The sequence below is a fragment of the Akebia trifoliata genome, chromosome 1 (genome assembly GCF_017979445.1).
Source record: "Akebia trifoliata isolate Shusen 1 chromosome 1, ASM1797944v1, whole genome shotgun sequence".
NCBI lineage: Eukaryota > Viridiplantae > Streptophyta > Magnoliopsida > Ranunculales > Lardizabalaceae > Akebia > Akebia trifoliata.
The window spans coordinates 17,175,922-17,192,963 of NC_141375.1; the positions used below are offsets into that span (position 1 = coordinate 17,175,922).

At 35.3% G+C, this 17,042-nt stretch overlaps 3 protein-coding genes across 3 annotated transcripts in view; 1 reads left to right on the top strand and 2 right to left on the bottom strand.

Moving 5' to 3' along the window:
• Positions 1-17,042, bottom strand: part of LOC147410790 (cytomegalovirus UL139 protein) — a 63,704-nt gene that overhangs the window by 8,467 nt on the left and 38,195 nt on the right. The gene's annotated exons all lie outside the window — the stretch shown is intronic.
• LOC147410791 (indole-3-glycerol phosphate synthase, chloroplastic-like) lies at positions 1,414-7,122 on the bottom strand. The gene is made up of 10 exons (XM_086440138.1): positions 6,880-7,122; positions 5,729-5,983; positions 5,455-5,631; positions 3,627-3,701; positions 3,464-3,508; positions 3,194-3,358; positions 2,681-2,759; positions 2,323-2,405; positions 2,167-2,235; positions 1,414-1,620 (listed from the first exon to the last, which is right to left on the bottom strand). Exons 1-10 carry the CDS (start codon positions 7,036-7,038, stop codon positions 1,531-1,533), a joined length of 1,197 nt encoding a protein of 398 aa, XP_086296264.1. The 5' UTR covers positions 7,039-7,122; the 3' UTR covers positions 1,414-1,530.
• Positions 9,160-14,136, top strand: LOC147410792 (pseudouridine-5'-phosphate glycosidase-like). Its single transcript, XM_086440146.1, has 10 exons — positions 9,160-9,347; positions 10,768-10,827; positions 10,934-10,994; positions 11,436-11,542; positions 11,727-11,804; positions 11,945-11,990; positions 12,091-12,211; positions 12,431-12,516; positions 13,443-13,526; positions 13,942-14,136. Exons 2-8 carry the CDS (start codon positions 10,810-10,812, stop codon positions 12,513-12,515), a joined length of 516 nt encoding a protein of 171 aa, XP_086296272.1. The 5' UTR covers positions 9,160-9,347; positions 10,768-10,809; the 3' UTR covers position 12,516; positions 13,443-13,526; positions 13,942-14,136.

Sequence of the window (17,042 nt, forward strand, 5' to 3'; positions counted from 1 at the left end):
ATTCAGCTATTCTTTCCAATTTTGTTTGGATAAATCATCCAACCATTGTTTCTATTTTGGTTTAGATGTGTATATTTGATTTTATTCTCATCCCTTCAATCAAGGGATTATTATTTTTCATTAGATATCTATTTAAGTTCACTCTCACGGAATAAAATTCAGAATGTTTGGCTTTGTGGAGCCTAGTCATGTTTGATCCGGTTGACAACCCGAATAATGTTGCGTGGTTTCTTGGTGGGAGATTTTCTAAGGCTTATTCCATGGAGCGGAGGCTTGGGACAGAGCGCTCATGGACAAGCCTTCTGGGGGTCCAGGGGGCAATGCCCCCGGGAAAAATATTTTGGACCCGTTTTGTAGTCCGTTGTGAACCCTGTGTGCAGTATATAAAACCCATTCTTGTGATTAGGTTTTTTTTTTAAAGGTTTTCTTTTGGTCATCGTTTTGAAAGAGAGAAGCCGCACTTTGTAATTTTTTCTTCTTGATAATAGTGAAATCCCTGCAACTCCGTGGACGTAGGCAAATTGCCAAACCACATAAATATGCCCTCACCTTCAATCTGTTGATAAGAATTTCGTTCAATTAATTTAAATAAATTCCAATCAATCCTGATCAAAATACCAACTTATCCTCAATTCAAAACTTAATAAAAAGAAGCATTTACCCCCAAAATTAGGATCCTGCACAACTATTCACTCTTTTTCTTTAAAAACATTTAGCAGAAAACCCATTGTTTTTATTCTTGTTCATGTACTTTTAGCAGATGATACATTCATTATCATTTGCTTAGCCTGCTTGGAGAAGGACCAAGATACTGCATCACCATATTTGAGAATTGAGGGCAGGGCATTCAAGTCATTGTCCATTAGTCCATAAGAGAGGACCGAGGTAAAGGAGTCAATGTCACTAATTTGAAAACAATGGGGCATTTCAAATATTCACCAAAACATTTAGGAATGCCTAAATCACCCTTTAGGATTTGGATGTCTATAATAATAAATTGAACAAAGAAATTACAGTAATGAACGAAGAATTTTACTTTCAGAGTAAAAATCTCCTCTTCATGCTGTCCAAATCACACCATATGCTCTCAGTAGGGGGTCTTTCATGTATATTTTATCTTAATGTCCTGAAGAGCCGTGGACATGATTTTGTCATGAAATCGAACTTTCTTACCATTTCTAGATGGGAACATCTACGGAAGTGCCATAGAAGTACAACAGAAATGAAGAGAGAACCAGAACCATTTGATTTGTATGAGCAAAAGAAGAGTCTTTTAGACAAGAATAAGTGACCCAAGTTAGTTAATCAAAGATCCAATGGCGTGTTGCATTAGTAACATCTAATATCGATTCAACTGCCAGGGTTCAAGTAACACTTTCAAAATGAACTTAAATCATGAAAGGAAGAGAAATCTAAGAGTAAAGACAACTCGATCAAATTATTGGCTGAAATAATACTTAAATAACATAAAAGAATTTATTAGTATTCTTCTACAAAGATGGGGTAGCAAAAATTAAAAAAAGGCATAAATTAAACAAATGAAGAAATGTCTTTACCAAAAAGTCCAGTTATTCCTTTCGCCGGATCACTTTGTTTCACAATTGATTCCCCAACCAAAACCTAAAGAACAAAACAACACATTTCCACCTTAGAAATAGAGTAAATGCCTAAATATACATATCCATACTGAGACATCATAAATCTAAATGCACCTGAGCATGCATGTCACTGCTTTAACGTAATATGAACAGTAATATATTTTGAAGTTTACTTGCAATCATAGGAGTTTCATGCAAACGAATTTAAGTTATGCATGAGTGCAATCAGGTTTATTGGTGGTTTTTTTTTTTTTTTTGGTTAAGTAACATTAAATTGGAATTTAATCTACGCTATGGGGTGTCGTGATTATTTTCTCCCCCAATTGAGGAAATTAACCTCTAGTAAGTGAGACATGACATGTTGACAAGGGAACCAGTTTTTAAGCAGGAATAATTTATGTTGTCTCACCATGTAAGCTGGTTGGGTTTTTTAGGTTTTTTTTGGGTGAAGGTCTTCAAGATCGCTAAGAATAGCATCAACACAAGACCCCCTCTTAAAACCCAAACCCAATGTACCGATAAAACAAATAAAAGATGGAATGTTCAACGCAAAAGTTACGGGAAGTACCGCTTTAACTCCAGCTTCTTGAACATAAGCAATATCATCAGGAGTGAACAGCGCAGATTCTCCAACCACCTGAAGAGAAGAAAATGGATTTCAAGACCATTAAAAAGGATCTTCAAAGTTCTCTGAGTCTAAAACGTTGGTGCATAAGTCACTTACAATTATGTCTTTCTGACGGATAATTTGACCACGCTCTCCCTCAAGAAGCTTCTTTGTGTTACTAATATCAACCTCAAATGTTTCTGCCGATGACCAAAACCAAATTCACTACCCACTAATTTACAATAATTCAGTATACACATGCATACATGTTTAAGCACTTTTTTTTTTAATCTCTTCGGCTAATATGGAGTAATCTCCACTAAGAAATTAATGACAGCCTATAAAATTTAAAAGTATAAAGGAAAATAGATGACATGTACACCAATGGCTGTGTATTCAAAACAAGGCGAGGATGGGTTGAATTTGACGAAAACCATTTCGATAAGAGAAGGAGATCAAGGAAACAACAACTTACCAAGGTTACGGTTGTTGATGCCAACAAGTTCGATCCCTTCTATTCCTAGAACACGATCCATTTCCCTTTCATCGTGCACCTTCAAAACAAATATAAACAATGAAAAATCATTTAAACTATGAAAAACTGGTACTATTTCCTTTTCTTTCCATTCAGAAATTTTGATAGAAGTTTTATAGACCCAAAGGTTGGAGTAAAAGAGAGGAACAAAAGATAATCGATGACACGTCTTAAAAGATAAGATACAGTTAAAAAATTCTTTTGAATTCAGCACACCCACAATAAGAAAATTGATAATGGTGAGAGCAACTGAGTCAATGCCTCGAAGTAATTGTAAGGACTTACAAGAAATAATTTCAAACAATGAAATCTACTAATGATTGACTGGAATAAAATGACTGTATAAACCTTGAGAAATAGTAACTATATTTTATCCGAGGACTGCAGGATCACAGTTTAAGCAATTAAGCTTAGATAAAACAATGTAATTATGACTAAAGAAAAGCTTCAAACCTCAACCAGTGCTGCCATCCCAAGCATTTTGCAGATCTTGGTCATGTATTTGATATCAATATCAGGCAATACAGCGGCAATCAAAAGAACTGCATCTGCCCCTTTTGTTCGAGCATAGTAAATTTGCCACGCATCAATGATGAATTCTTTGCAAAGAAGAGGGCACTGTAATTCTTGCTCAAGTCAGAAGTTTACAGACCAAGAAACCAATAAATAAAGCATACAAGTAAAGATGAGGCAGCAAAGAGGACATCTTTAACAAAAAAAGACCTTTATTCCAGCATTACGTATAGCTTCCAAATTTTCAAAGCTTCCCTGCATTTAATAAAACCAAAATAAAGACAAAAGTGTTTAGAGAAATAAATATAATTAATGTTTCAACTTTCAACCAACCTTCTATCCTTGAACTTACGCCATCATGCAAAAACTTTACCTGGAAGTATTTTGCATCTGTCAACACACTAAGGCATGCTGCTCCACCTTTCTCATAAGCCTGAGCTATCTGAACCTGTTGAAGATTTAAACCAAAGTTTGCACGCTGAGAGAAAGTAATAATTGATGAAGACCAAAAAGTAAATACAAAATTTCTGACTTTTGCAAATCCACTCCATTTCTTTTCTTCTTATTTGTTTTTCTTTTTTCTATTTTTTTTATAAGTGAATAATTTTGATTAAGAAGTGGTTGAGGTGACCAGCCAAAGCACAAAGACCAACTTGTTAGAAGTAATACAACATACCCCCTCCATCCAACCAAGGAATCCTCAAAGCAAATTCCCCTAAACTCTTTAAAGACTTTACAGAAGAAAACTAACAAGCTCAAACAAAGACAAGAAAGAATACTAATCCGACTGGCACCTCCCCTCAAACACCCAACTGTTACAATCCTTCTAAATAGCGCAACGCACCGCAAAAAGGATAATGGACCAGTCAAGCAAGCACTAAAATAGAGTATGAACCAAAATAGGCAGACAACCCTCAATACCAAACAGCCCCATAGCATGATCCCAAACTCAAATAGCATAAGGACAAAGAATAAGTACATGATCCATCGCTTCCTCATCCCCCATACAAATGGTACAAACATTTGGATTGAGACACCTCTCCTCATAAGTTGGTCCATTGTAATAATTATTCCAAGCCCTGTGCTATATACAAAGATAGCCACTTTCGATGGAACCTTTGCTCCCCAAACACTCATCCCAAACTCAGAGCACTGTCGCATCATTGAAGCATAGAAAGAACCAGTTGAAAACACTCAATCCCTCCTACAAGCCCAAATTTTCCCATCTCCCCCTCCCACCCCCACCACACTCACTCTCAACTGAACAGACTCAATAAATGATGTTAATGAAGCCATCGCATCCAATTCACAATCACTGGAACTCCTCTTGAACCCAAAATCCTACCCCTAGAATCAACCAAAAACCTTGAGTCAAAAAATGATGGGAAGTATTTAGAGTCTTTGCATTAATTATCCTAGCTAATGCATCTCTTGATGATTACAATGAACCCAATAAAGGGCTTATATAGAAACTAATAGAAGAAGACAAAGCTTATCTAATATAATCATAATGTAATCAAATACCTAGTATTATTCTTATCCTAGTCTGAAGGTGATTTGGTGTGTCACAGTACACCTTATTACAATGTATAATCCTAGTCCTCTAACAAACTTCACCACGTTATTGACCACATTCATTCACAACTTATATTTAGAGGTTCCAATTTCTACCTGGACCCATTCTATAGCTGAAATAAAGAAGCGGAAGGATACTACACACCCTAATTTGAATATTTTCTATTGCAAAGACTCATAGAACGGCTTCCAAACCTCCTTCTTAGATGTACCTCACAAAATGCAGCCTTTTTTTATAAGTGCAAAATGCAGCCCTATTCTTTCAATATTGTTATCATCATCAGCATAAGCAGCATGACACAGATTTTTCATGGCAATAAACATTCTTTGTAACATATGGATTCTTTTTGTCAAGAGCTTGTTGCTCTATAACTAATGCCAATAACGAAAGACGCAAGGACATGGGAGGTACGAGACTGCAATATTCTCAGAGGAAAAAAAAAGGAAGTGACATAGATAAGGTGTTTCTATTTAATTGTGCAGAATGACTTTACAAAATGTGTTGAATTGCACAGCATTTGACATACGGAAATTGAGTTAAACTCAATTTACTTATGGCTCCAGATTCATATAGCAAGACAAGGTACATAATATAGACATACAAAAAGCTAAAGTTGCAGATTTACCGGATCAAAATCCTCTCTCAACACTCCTCTGCTGGGAGAAGCCTTCTTCACCTCAGCTATTAAAGCCGGTAAATCAGTTCGTAGATAAGATGCCTTTAAAGCTCCAACAAAATCTCTAACAGGGGGAGCATTCTCAAGTGCTTTATTCAACACATACAGAGGCCTTCTCTCTTTTAACTGAGGAAACAACAAATGTATCAAATATTACAGCCAGCCCTTCACAAAAGATTAAGAAAAAAATCTAACTGAATTCATATATGGGGTTTGAAAGTGCCTTTGAGACTTCAACGTCCTTGTTCCATATTATTTCCTCCAGAATGTTACGAGGAGTATTGCCCTCATTCTGTAATTGAAATTGGAAAGGGCCGACATAATGTGCAGGGGGTCCAGTGGGGGGCCGTCTTCTAATTTTGATACCCTGAGTAGATGCTATTTCATCTTGGAATCTTCCCACTTCCCATTCCTTGATTTTGAGGACATTCTCAGAATCGTTAGGGGAGAGTATAACAGCTCCATCCTTGGATTCGGACTGCAAACACCAATCAAAATATGCCAGAATTATGTACTTGAATTTTTCATTTTCTTAATTTTTAATATTGAATAAGTAAAAAAAAAAATTGAGCTTTTTTATCATCTTGAATTAAGTATTTTTCCGCAAGACCAACCAATGTGTATTCAAGAACAAAGTCAAAGCCCTTTATCCTATGCCCTATACTTTGAGATTTCTTTCCCCATCGATCATTTTTTTTGTGGTGGAATTCAATCATTTTTTCATTTTCTTAATTTTTCATGTTGCATAAGTAAAAAATAAAATAAAATAAAATAAAAAATTTTGAGCTTTTCTATCATCTTGGCATGAGGTATTGGTCCGCAGGACCAACCAATGCGGATTCAGGAATAAAGTCGAAGTTGTTGATCCTTCACCCCATACTTTGAGATTTCTTTCTTCGTATATTAACTATTTTTTATTACCTGGGTATTTTTTATGCCGAGCAGCTATTTTACTCTTTAATCTACCAATTACAAACTTCAGAATCTCAACAATCCGTCACCCTCATCAACCCTTATCCCAAAAATTTGGGGTCCATTGAACAAATTTATAACTCAACAAGTTCTAAATTCTAAATTTAACTATACTATTATAATCCAAATTTCTAATGCATAAAAGGAGAATATGAAAGAAAAACCTAAATTGAATCCATAAAATCCAATCTAAACACCCAATAATTAGAAACCATGAAAGAAAAACCCTCAAGTTCACCTAAAAATCCGATCTTGGAATCCATCTAACCAAAAAAAAAAATCCAAAATTCTAATACACAAGTTTGTAGATATCAGCAGTTCCAATTGAAGTTTTATCAATCGAAATTGAACAAAAAAAATATGGCTGAAACATTGAGGAATTTCAAGAATATTACAACCGACCTCTTGAGCTCGAACACATCGAAGAGAAAAAGATCTCCGTCCATCCTCCATTAAAGTAACTGGAATCGATCTTCTAACCATGAAATTCCGTCTGCACTTCGAAGCAGAGGCGCTCAGAAAGGAAACCCTAGGTGTTGCTCTAATGGAAGCTCCCTCCATCGTTATAGAGCCGAGCCGAGCCGAGAAGATAAGAGGAGATGGGGCAAAATACAGGAGATGGTGATGCTCTGTTTACGTTTTGGTGAGTATTTTGAGAGACCCCTCTGTTTTCAAAATTGATGACATGCCCTTTGAGCTTAGTCTACTCTCGTTATCTAACCAAAATGACTAATATGCCCTCACCTTCAATCTGTTGATAAGAATTTCGTTCAATTAATTTAAATAAATTCCAACCGTTGTTTTTTTTTTTTTTTTTGGGAAACTCAAAGAGTTGAAGAAATCATATTCCTCTTTGGCATTTCATCAAAAAGCTTTCCTTCAAGCACTGATGCACCCTTTTGGATGATATGCGTGGGTGTGTTGTGTTTTTTCCTTAAGATTTCATATGGTTTTTACAAGCCTTTAAAGACAAAGGTTGAATGTGTTTAACCTCAAAAGGTTTCTTAATTTAAAAAAAAAATGGGTTAACCCTGGATTTGAAGAGGTTGAAGATGATGAGTCTTTGATTAAGGGTTGAAGACAATGACATGTGAAGAGTTAGAGAAGGGAGAGGAAGAGAATATCAATGATATGTGACCATGGAGATTTATAGAGAGAGATGCCATTAATGTGGAGTTTGAGCTCCCTAGTAGAGAGAAACATCATTAATGTTGGGTTTTGAGCTCTCTAGTAGAGAGAGAGGATTACATTTTCTTCATGATTGATGAAGAAGAGTTGAAGGTGTGGACATCACACACACACACGAATGTTGGGAGAGTTAGGCCCCATTTAATAGAGCTGCTAGAATCTGCTGTTAGATTCTGTTGTAAGAAGCTGAAACACTGAAAAGCTTGTTTAATAAAGCTTTGTAAAAGTGTTGTACTGTTTACAAAAATCTGGTAATTATTATTTGATACACCTTCTAGAATCTATTATATTAGGGTAAAATGATCAGAATACCCTTAAGGTTGATAATGCACTCAGAATGCAACAAAAATTATCAGAATACCCTTATAAATATATAATTACATTAAATATATATAAATATAATAATTTTATATTAAAAATTTATAAAAATAATTATTTTAATTTTACAAAGTTGGTAGTAACTCGCACGCGTTGGTGATTCCAAACGCATGAAATTTCTTAATTTTTGCTAACTAGCGATTATCAAACACACCCTAAGGTTTTGTGGCCAGGCATTTAAGTAATTTTCATTAAGAAAAAACCTAGGTCAAAGGGTATATCATCAATTGGAAAATATGGAGGTATCTTAAATATTAACCAAAATATTGAGCGTGTATGTATACCTACCTAAATTTGCAATTAGTCTTTCCCAAGTGGGACCCTTACCTAGGGCTTAAAATGGGTCGGATTTTATCCGAAATTCGAGTGATTCGAATCCGATTTTTAGTAGATTTGGTTTCTTCAAGCATATTCGAATAAAAATATGAGTCAGATATGGGTTGACGTCCCTTGCCTTGAGTCGGATACGAACCTATCCCTATATCTGCCTATATATGAATGATATATTATTTTGTATGTTGTATGTTATATTTTTATAGTTTTTAATCTATCATTCATCAACAAATGAGTATTAGGTGTAGTATTCAAATCTTCTTTTTAGATGGGGAAAATTGAATATGGAAAAGCTAGTAGGATCCGAAATAAAAATCGGATATGGATATGGGTAGGCACATATATAGCCCGAATCCGACCCGTTTTAAGCCCTACCCACCATAAAAATCTATTTTTTTAATGTTAGATACGACCATGTGGCCAACATGTCTCACGTGTTACGTGGACCACTCCAAAGCTATAAGCCACACATGAGAAATGCTCAATTATAAAGAGTATGATAACTTTGAATAAAATTATGCATGTGATATTAATAACACGTTTTTATTTTATTTCAACTCCCCCTTTGTTGGATGGATATACAATATCATCATAGATATTTGGAATTAATAATAGAATCGTGATAATCTGACACCCCTCTACTCCCCCATCACAGAACTATAGATCATTTGCCTCGGGATACATAAGAAAAAATTTGTGATTCTACGTATCCCGAGGCAAATGATTTAGGATTTTGTGATGGGGGCATAGGGGGATGTACATTAGAGGGGGGTATCAGAAAATCATTGTTCTTAATAAGTGGTCGAGGACTGTCTGATTCCTTCATTAACTCTTGTTGTTCTTTATTACCCCCCTTATTTCAAGTTGCAGCCTTTTTAATTTCTGTAGGCCTAAGTCTTGAAGAATTGGAGAGGCTTGCTAAAATTGGCCCCAAAGCTCAAAAGACAGCTAGGAGGGACATTGCACATATTGTGAGTAGTAGTTGGAACTATTAAAGTTTGGTTGATTCACACCCATGCATCATCTTTATCATCATCATCATCATCCCAAAAACTTATCCAAAATATTGGGAGACCCTCACATGTGTATCTTTTATTTTATTTTCCATTTTGGAAGCTAAACCCTGATGACTGAAGTGTAGGATATTTTGTTAACATTTTATACTATGGAAAAAGTGTGCAATGATTAGCAAGGATTCGCCAAATTCTTAAATATTAACTTTTGTGTGTGTGTGTGTGTGTGGGGGGGGGGGGGGGGGGGGGGGGGGGGGGGGGAGTAGAGCTAAGAAACTTTTGTTGTTTGTGTCTCGTAGTTGTTTAAGAGACAAATGGTTGTGTTGAAAAATACAGGATTACATATGGATAATTCATTTATTATTCGCAAAGGGAAAACAATTCCATACATAAATAGAAGCTGTCAAAAGCCACAAAAGGAATAAATTAAAGTCACACACACAAACTGTGTGCGTGTGTGTGGTTTTATCTAGTGTTGTCAAATGCGGTCGCACATGCCATTTCCAAACTGATTTTCGCATATGCTACCATCGTATATATAAAATTATGCTATCTGCACAATATGTGATCGCATACTACAACATGCAATGGCATACTGTTTGGACACTTTTTTTCTTTTTTTTATAGCTTAAACTTATTTTTCCCTTATAAATATCCCACTTCTACCCCGCATACTCCTTTTACATCTCTTCTACCTTCTAATCTCTTTCTTACTCTCACAAAACCCCTAACTAGTAAATCTCATTACATTGTCTAATACATTCTCACATAATTATAAATATTCTCTAATCTCTACTCTATTACTCTCAAGGTTCCATTCTCAACTTAAGTCACTCTCTCATTCTCAACTCTCAAGACTCAAAAGAAAAAGAAATTCTAGAATCGAGATTTAAACATTTTCTGCATTTTTCGTTCTTTTTTTTCCTTGCAGCATATGCCACCACATATGCAAACAGCATATGCTATTTAACAACATTGGTTATATCCACGTATGTCTAGCATCCATACATTGATAGATTGATTTTGAAGTCAATGAGTTCATTTTTTATGAATTTCAGTTGTGACGGTTATGGTCATTTTACGAGGCTGAATTTTTATCAAGAAAATTTTCAAGATGAGATCTACAAATTGGACGGCTTAGATTGTCAAGAAAGCTATACCTACTAAAATTGTGGTAGGATTGGGACTACCCCATGTGTTTGTTGCCTTCATTTTATTTTATAACACACATTTCAAAGTTAGGAAGTATTCAGGTTTAGAAATTTAAAAGAATTAAAATGAGGCAAGATTTTTCATGCAAAAAGGAGTGATAATGACGATGCTTATGAGTGGTTGTTTTATTTGCTTATTAGCATTATTGATCTATGCCCGTTTACAGGTGGCGGCTGGAGGCAATGGTGCAACAACTGTTTCTGCCACAATGTTTTTTGCTTCTATGGTAGAAAATTTGTTCTCAGCTTCTTGTATGTTTTTCTCCATTATATGTGCGTAAATATTCATGGATTATTTCCGATATCTTCTTTCTTCCCTGTAAATTCTTGCAGGTTGGCATCCCTGTATTTGTTACTGGAGGAATTGGAGGGGTGCATAGACATGGTGAACATAGTAAGGATACTTGTCACCTTTAAATTCTAAGCCTATCATCCAGATCTGAACTATTGCTTTCAACTTATATTGGTTGATTTGTTGGACTGATTTCTCCGCCATATGTAACAAGGGAACACCTCTTGTAACCATTCTTCTTTTTCAGTACTTTTAAATTTATATCTGTACCTTATAAACTATGTTAATAATGTGAACGCAAGCATAAATGCACATCTCCTGTGATCATTTTCCAGAACAGACCTTACAACCTAGCTTAATACATTTACACACGCACATTTCAACTCACAATTTGTGTCTTTTATCCTGCTGTCATGTTTATTGCGGAAGGGCTGGTGTTGAAAATCCCTTTTAGATCTTTTGTTGATTAACTTAGTTTTAGATTAAAAAACTTATCATAAGTATTCATATGTTGACATAAGGGCTTAAATACTGTGTTTGCAGCAATGGACATATCTTCTGATCTTACTGAGCTTGGGAGGACACCAGTGGGGGTTATCTCTGCTGGGGTGAAATCAATATTGGATATTCCAAGAACCCTAGAGTATTTGGTATGCATTTTATAGCTCCTGATTTATCTTGACATGTCTATGAAATAGGGCTTGAGCCCATAGCTCAGTTGGTTGACTTGTTGCGATGCCACTTTGGGTCATGGGTTCATGTTGAGCTTATCCATCAATGGAGGGCAAAAATGGCTAATATTCACTGCTTATTATTTCTAACCTCCAAATACAGGAAACTCAGGGAGTTACTGTCGCTGCATTTAAGACCCATGAGTTTCCGGCATTTTTCACAGAAATGAGTGGCTACAAGGTGCTAATCGTTGGACTCCTTAATACCATCTTTTCTTCCGCGTTTTTTTTCCCCCTAAATAACATCGTTACTGAATTTTTATTTATTTATTTTGTGTCATGGTCTAACTTATTATTGTTGAACTGTGATTCGAAACCTAGGTGCCATGTCGTGTGGACACTCCAGATGACTGTGCTCGGCTCATAGGCAAGTGAAACACGGGGCCCTCTCTTTTCTCATTTTATTTTTTTGTTCCTTCATCTTTTAATATTATATTTACTTTTGAATTTTTTTTTGTAAATTATAGATGCTAACCTGAAACTCAGACTTGGAACTGGGATTTTGATCGCGGTGCCAATACCAAAAGAACATGCTGCTTCAGGAAGCTTGATAGAGTCTGCAATACAGAGTGCCCTTAAGGAAGCTAGGTAGAAACCGTTGATCCTCTTTAAACTCAAACCACTATATATTTCTAATTTTTTAGAGCTTCTATTGCCGCACCAACTTTTGCTAACGCCACCCCAAGATGTGTACTAATTCTTTGGTGATTTACATATGAATTGGGGTGGCTTTAGCAAAAGTTGGTGTAGCAATATAATCTCTCTCTCTCTTTAAAAAAAAATATTGAATTGGGTTTGAGACCTCAGGGACAGCAATGTGACTGGCAATGCTGAAACACCTTTCTTACTCGCGAGAGTGAATGAACTCACTGGAGGAGCCTCACTGGCTTGAAGTATCCTTTTCTTGTTTAATCAATTACGCTCAAAATACATTTTATTACAGACCTAGAATATTCTGTAGGCTGTGGTCGGGTTTGTTGCGAGGTCCATCATTTAGATATTTATTATAAGAAAGAAGTAATACATACACATTAGACATTTATTGTAAGTTTTCAACATATTTTTGAGCAAAAAAAATACCATTCAATATTTATACATGATAGCATATTTTCAGACTTTTTTTTTTTTTTTTTTCTGATCGGTTATTTTCAGACATGATTATAGATTGTAGGATGCTAGGAAAAGTCTAATCATCAAAATATGTTTTGAAAAACAGATAGTGTACCCTAATGAAAAAAATCAACCATCATAACATCATCAAATCAAAATTAAACTACATTTATGCAATGGCATAAGAAATTTAAAAACGTTTGGTTTTTTTTATAAATTTTTTTTTTTTAAGGATTGAGACCAAAGACAAAAATACGTATTAAAATTTTTTTTTTTTTTTTTTGGAAAAAAAAAAAGGAGATTATGTTTCTTTAAAAAGGTTTTTTTTTACTTGTTTTATTCCCTAGAGGGACAAAATGCATTTTAAGTAAAAATGTTGTTTTGAGTCATGATAAATGACACACTATCACCTACGTGGTCTGTACGCAGTTGATGTGGTGAGTGCACAGAGCCATCGATCTTTTTCTTCGGGATACACAAGGAAAAAGATCAATGGTTCTGTGCACTTGCCACGTCTACCATGTACAGACCACGTATGTGTCAGTGCGTCATTTTATCATTAGACTTTTCTGCAACTATGGACGAGACTAGGAGTGATTTGGAAAACCATCAACATGTCTAAATGTTTAGTTTTAGGCAATTTACTATCGTAACTTTTGTGAGCTTTATATATTTCTTTACTTCCTGGTTCTTCTTAACCAAGCCATAGACATTGCACTAGTGAAAAACAATGCACTTATTGGTGCAAAGATTGCTGTTGCTCTAGCTAAACTCAGACAACGCACTTGTGACGGTGAGTTTCATTCTCGGCATTTGTTTCTGTGCTGGAAGCTGTCATCCCAAAAATACTCAAACCATCCTCAAGTCAATGGTTAACGACAAATACTACTAAACTCAAAATTTCATTGAAGGATTTGTTCTTGTTAATTTAGTATCCGGATTGTTGACACCAAGAAGGAGGATTTAAACTCCATTCCCACACCTCAAATCTTGTTACATATATCTCTCTCAACTAATCCATTTAAAGGAGATTTTTTTTCTTCTTCTAATGAGAGATCTATGTGACTAGATTCGAGGTGTGGGAGTGGGGTTTAAATCCTCCTCACTTGGTGTATATGACCCTGACTCCTTGGTTTACACTATTATATATGTCATATGCAACCAAGAAATTCTATTGATCAACTAAACTTGTCCTTTTTTCTGTACAGATGGTGCTGGGCCGTCATCATAGGCAGGGAATTCTGACATGGTAGTATCTCATTTTACAAAATAAATATCCCACCCTCAATATGATTTTTTTTCGCTTTATTTTTTAGAAAAAAATTATGTGCAGACTCAAGAAATTGTCCGAGTCACATTTAGGTACTAATTAGATCCCCATATATTGTATCCCCCCCGCCCTCTTATTTCCTCTGTGAATGGTAATATCTTCAGAAGCTAAACTCCAAGGGTTTGGCCAAGTGGCAAGCCGAGCCTTGATAAGCTCCTCAGGAAGGGTAGGTCAAGTGTTTCATGAAACCCCACGAAGCAATGAATTCCTTGGTACCACCCTCCATGATCTGGTTGACCTTCGACTCAACCAGTTGCATCGTTGCATGTAGGACTTTCTGAGGGGGTGGTGCGTGTAACCATGGGATTCGTCTCACCCACGATAAGCAATTTATTTATATTCAGAAGCTAGAAGTTGGACTCAAAAGAGTAGAATTCGAAACTATTCAAATAGGTAAGTTTTCATTGTGTTTGGGATGAATTTCATAACTTTTGAGTGAGATCAGTAATCAATGTTGATTTTTCATCTATTCACAAATTCAGTCTTTGGAGTTATGGTAAAGTGGGTTATGTCCACAGTGGATTATGCCATGTGTTGTATGAATTATTTTAACAAAAATGTTATCCTTTTTTTTTGTGTGGAGGCATTTCTCTCCTCATTGTAGATGATGTGAAAGCTCTAAAATGATTTGTGGGATTGGGGAGATCTTAATGGACTTTCACTCATAAATGTTGGAATCTAATCAAATGGGTTGGATCCCAAATCCCATGGGATGGGACATAAACCCTTTTCTCCTAAAGGAAAACTATTGATCATGCATGCCACACCCCTTAATAAAACGCCTCAATGAAACCACCTTTTTCATGGTCATTTGGGCCATCTCATCCTTACTCATACTCATGTGTTGGAAAGGGTTTGAGGCAGACAAAATTGCTTACTTTCTAAAAGCTTTGCTGGTTTTCTTTCTTTCCCTCTCTGCTTGGAATCTCTCATTTTATTGTTGCAAGAAAAAAAAAATTGAGTCACTTTAGACAAAAAAAAAAAATCTTGCTTTTCCACTTAAATGTTCTTTCACCTTTTTAGACATAATTTTTTTGTGCGAATTTCGATAATCTAATGGATGAAGATAAGAAAAGTGATCTGATTTGAGGCCGATCGGACCTCCTGGACCAGTTCGAGATGGTTAATCTCCTGTATCTCTTTGAAGATAAATAAATTTGGAAGACTATTCTCTATCTTCTCATTCATCTTTAATAATTAAGTACATAATACTCCTCCCATGACTTCTTACACGACTTAATAACCGAACACAACTCAATCCATGACTTTTCAAGAGACTCAACAATTGAAAACAAGCTCAACCCATGATCTAATTGAATCGCTAACTTAAAACTTCTAAGCAAGTATATAACACCACCATTCACACCCATTTCTATGAATTGTTACTTAAGAGTTATGTTTTGATTCAAAAAGAAAATCGTCCAGACTTTTTGTCTCAAGAATGACTTTGAAAACTTGTCTTCGGTCAAAGATATTGTGGGTAAGAAGGTTCCTTTTAAAGTTAGGGAAGGTGTTGGGCATTTCTTGGGAAAATTACTTAAAGGACCCGACAAAAGGATTTCTTTTTAATTAGTCTCTAACCATTCAAATTCACCATTTTCGTTCAAAATAATTGACTTTTCAACATTTCGGTCGAGTTTTGGAGACTATATATTCCAATGAAAATGATTTGAGAAGGAAGAAGAAATCTTTTTCAAGGGTTTTTTCAAGCATTTTGAAAATGTAGGTAAAAAAGTTAGGATTTTTTAATTCTTTTATTTCGTTTTTGGATGAAAACTGATTAAGGATGGTTCTTTTGTTTTGAAATCATCTATAAAAGTTGTTATGTCAAATTTTTAGCAGATCTTTCCATGTATTTTTGTTGGAAAAACTCAAAAAGCAAAAATCGGTGGATTTTACTACTATAAAAATTGTCGAATTCAACAATAAAAAGTGGCGAGCTCGACAACAAAAATATTGAACTTGACAACAAATAGAAAGTAGTGAGCTTGACCTAGTAAAAAAAAAATTTGAATCTTAGCTTCACTCTTCATTTTTTGTTATAAATCGTCAAAATAATATATAAAAAAATACATCTAAATATTCAAAATTAAAAGTATATTATTTCCATTCATCATTCATAATAAAAAAGTCATCGAAAATTATTGGAATCACCATTGAAAAATCTAAATATATGAAGAAGATGGAAAATGGGTAATTTGGGTATTTCAAAAAATATTATAACATGAGATGAGATTGATGGACCATTAAGAAAAGAAAGTTTTACTAAATAGACTTTTAAGAGAAATCCTTTTGCTTTGGTCTTTCGAGTAATTTTTCCTTCTTACTTTGTCTTTCAACAATAATCCGTACTAGGCCTATTTTTGTTATGTGTTACCTTCTTTTCTAGAAATGTTTATTTTGATTATATTTCCAGTGGAATAGATTCAAAGGAATATAATACTCCAAGATTTGTGGTGTGTGGGAAGTTACACTAATAAGAAGTGAAATCTCTACTTGAATTGGGTTCTTGGAGGATTGTTCTCTTCTTTTATTTATTTATTTTTTTTTTTAGAGCTCTAATTCTTTCTGTTTGACCTTTAAAGGATAGTTGAGAGTTGTGGAACACAAACTCAAGGCTTGAAACGTGGGGCTATTTACTTGAGAGAAGAGGTCTTACTTATCGATTTTTTTTATAGACTATTCACATCAAATCCCCATCAGTCGGTCAAGCATGCTTAGTGCTTACGCTACCCTTTTGGAGAGACTAATCTCCTGGTCACACACACCGCCCCCTCAAAAAGTCCTAAGTACAATTGGTTGAGTTGAGGGTCAACTGAACCTGGAGGGGTGACCCCAAGGAATTCATTGCTTCAGGGGGTTTCAAGCACTTGACCTACCCTTCTTGAGGAGCTTATCAAGGCTTAGCTTGCCACTAGGCTAACTCCTTGGGGTTACGTGTTGGACAGTCTAACAGATCATACATGCACCATTTTACTA

Coding starts and splice junctions, on each gene's coding strand:
- LOC147410791 (XM_086440138.1), bottom strand. CDS start 7,038: ATGGAGGGAGCTTCCATTAGAGCAACACCTAGGGTTTCCTTTCTGAGC. Junction 3,359..3,463: donor TACGTAATGCTGGAATAAAG/GTCTTTTTTTGT, acceptor CAAGAATTACAG/TGCCCTCTTCTTTGCAAAGA. Junction 2,406..2,680: donor CATCAACAACCGTAACCTTG/GTAAGTTGTTGT, acceptor GGTCATCGGCAG/AAACATTTGAGGTTGATATT.
- LOC147410792 (XM_086440146.1), top strand. Junction 11,805..11,944: donor CAGAAATGAGTGGCTACAAG/GTGCTAATCGTT, acceptor TTCGAAACCTAG/GTGCCATGTCGTGTGGACAC. Junction 12,212..12,430: donor AGTGCCCTTAAGGAAGCTAG/GTAGAAACCGTT, acceptor TTGAGACCTCAG/GGACAGCAATGTGACTGGCA.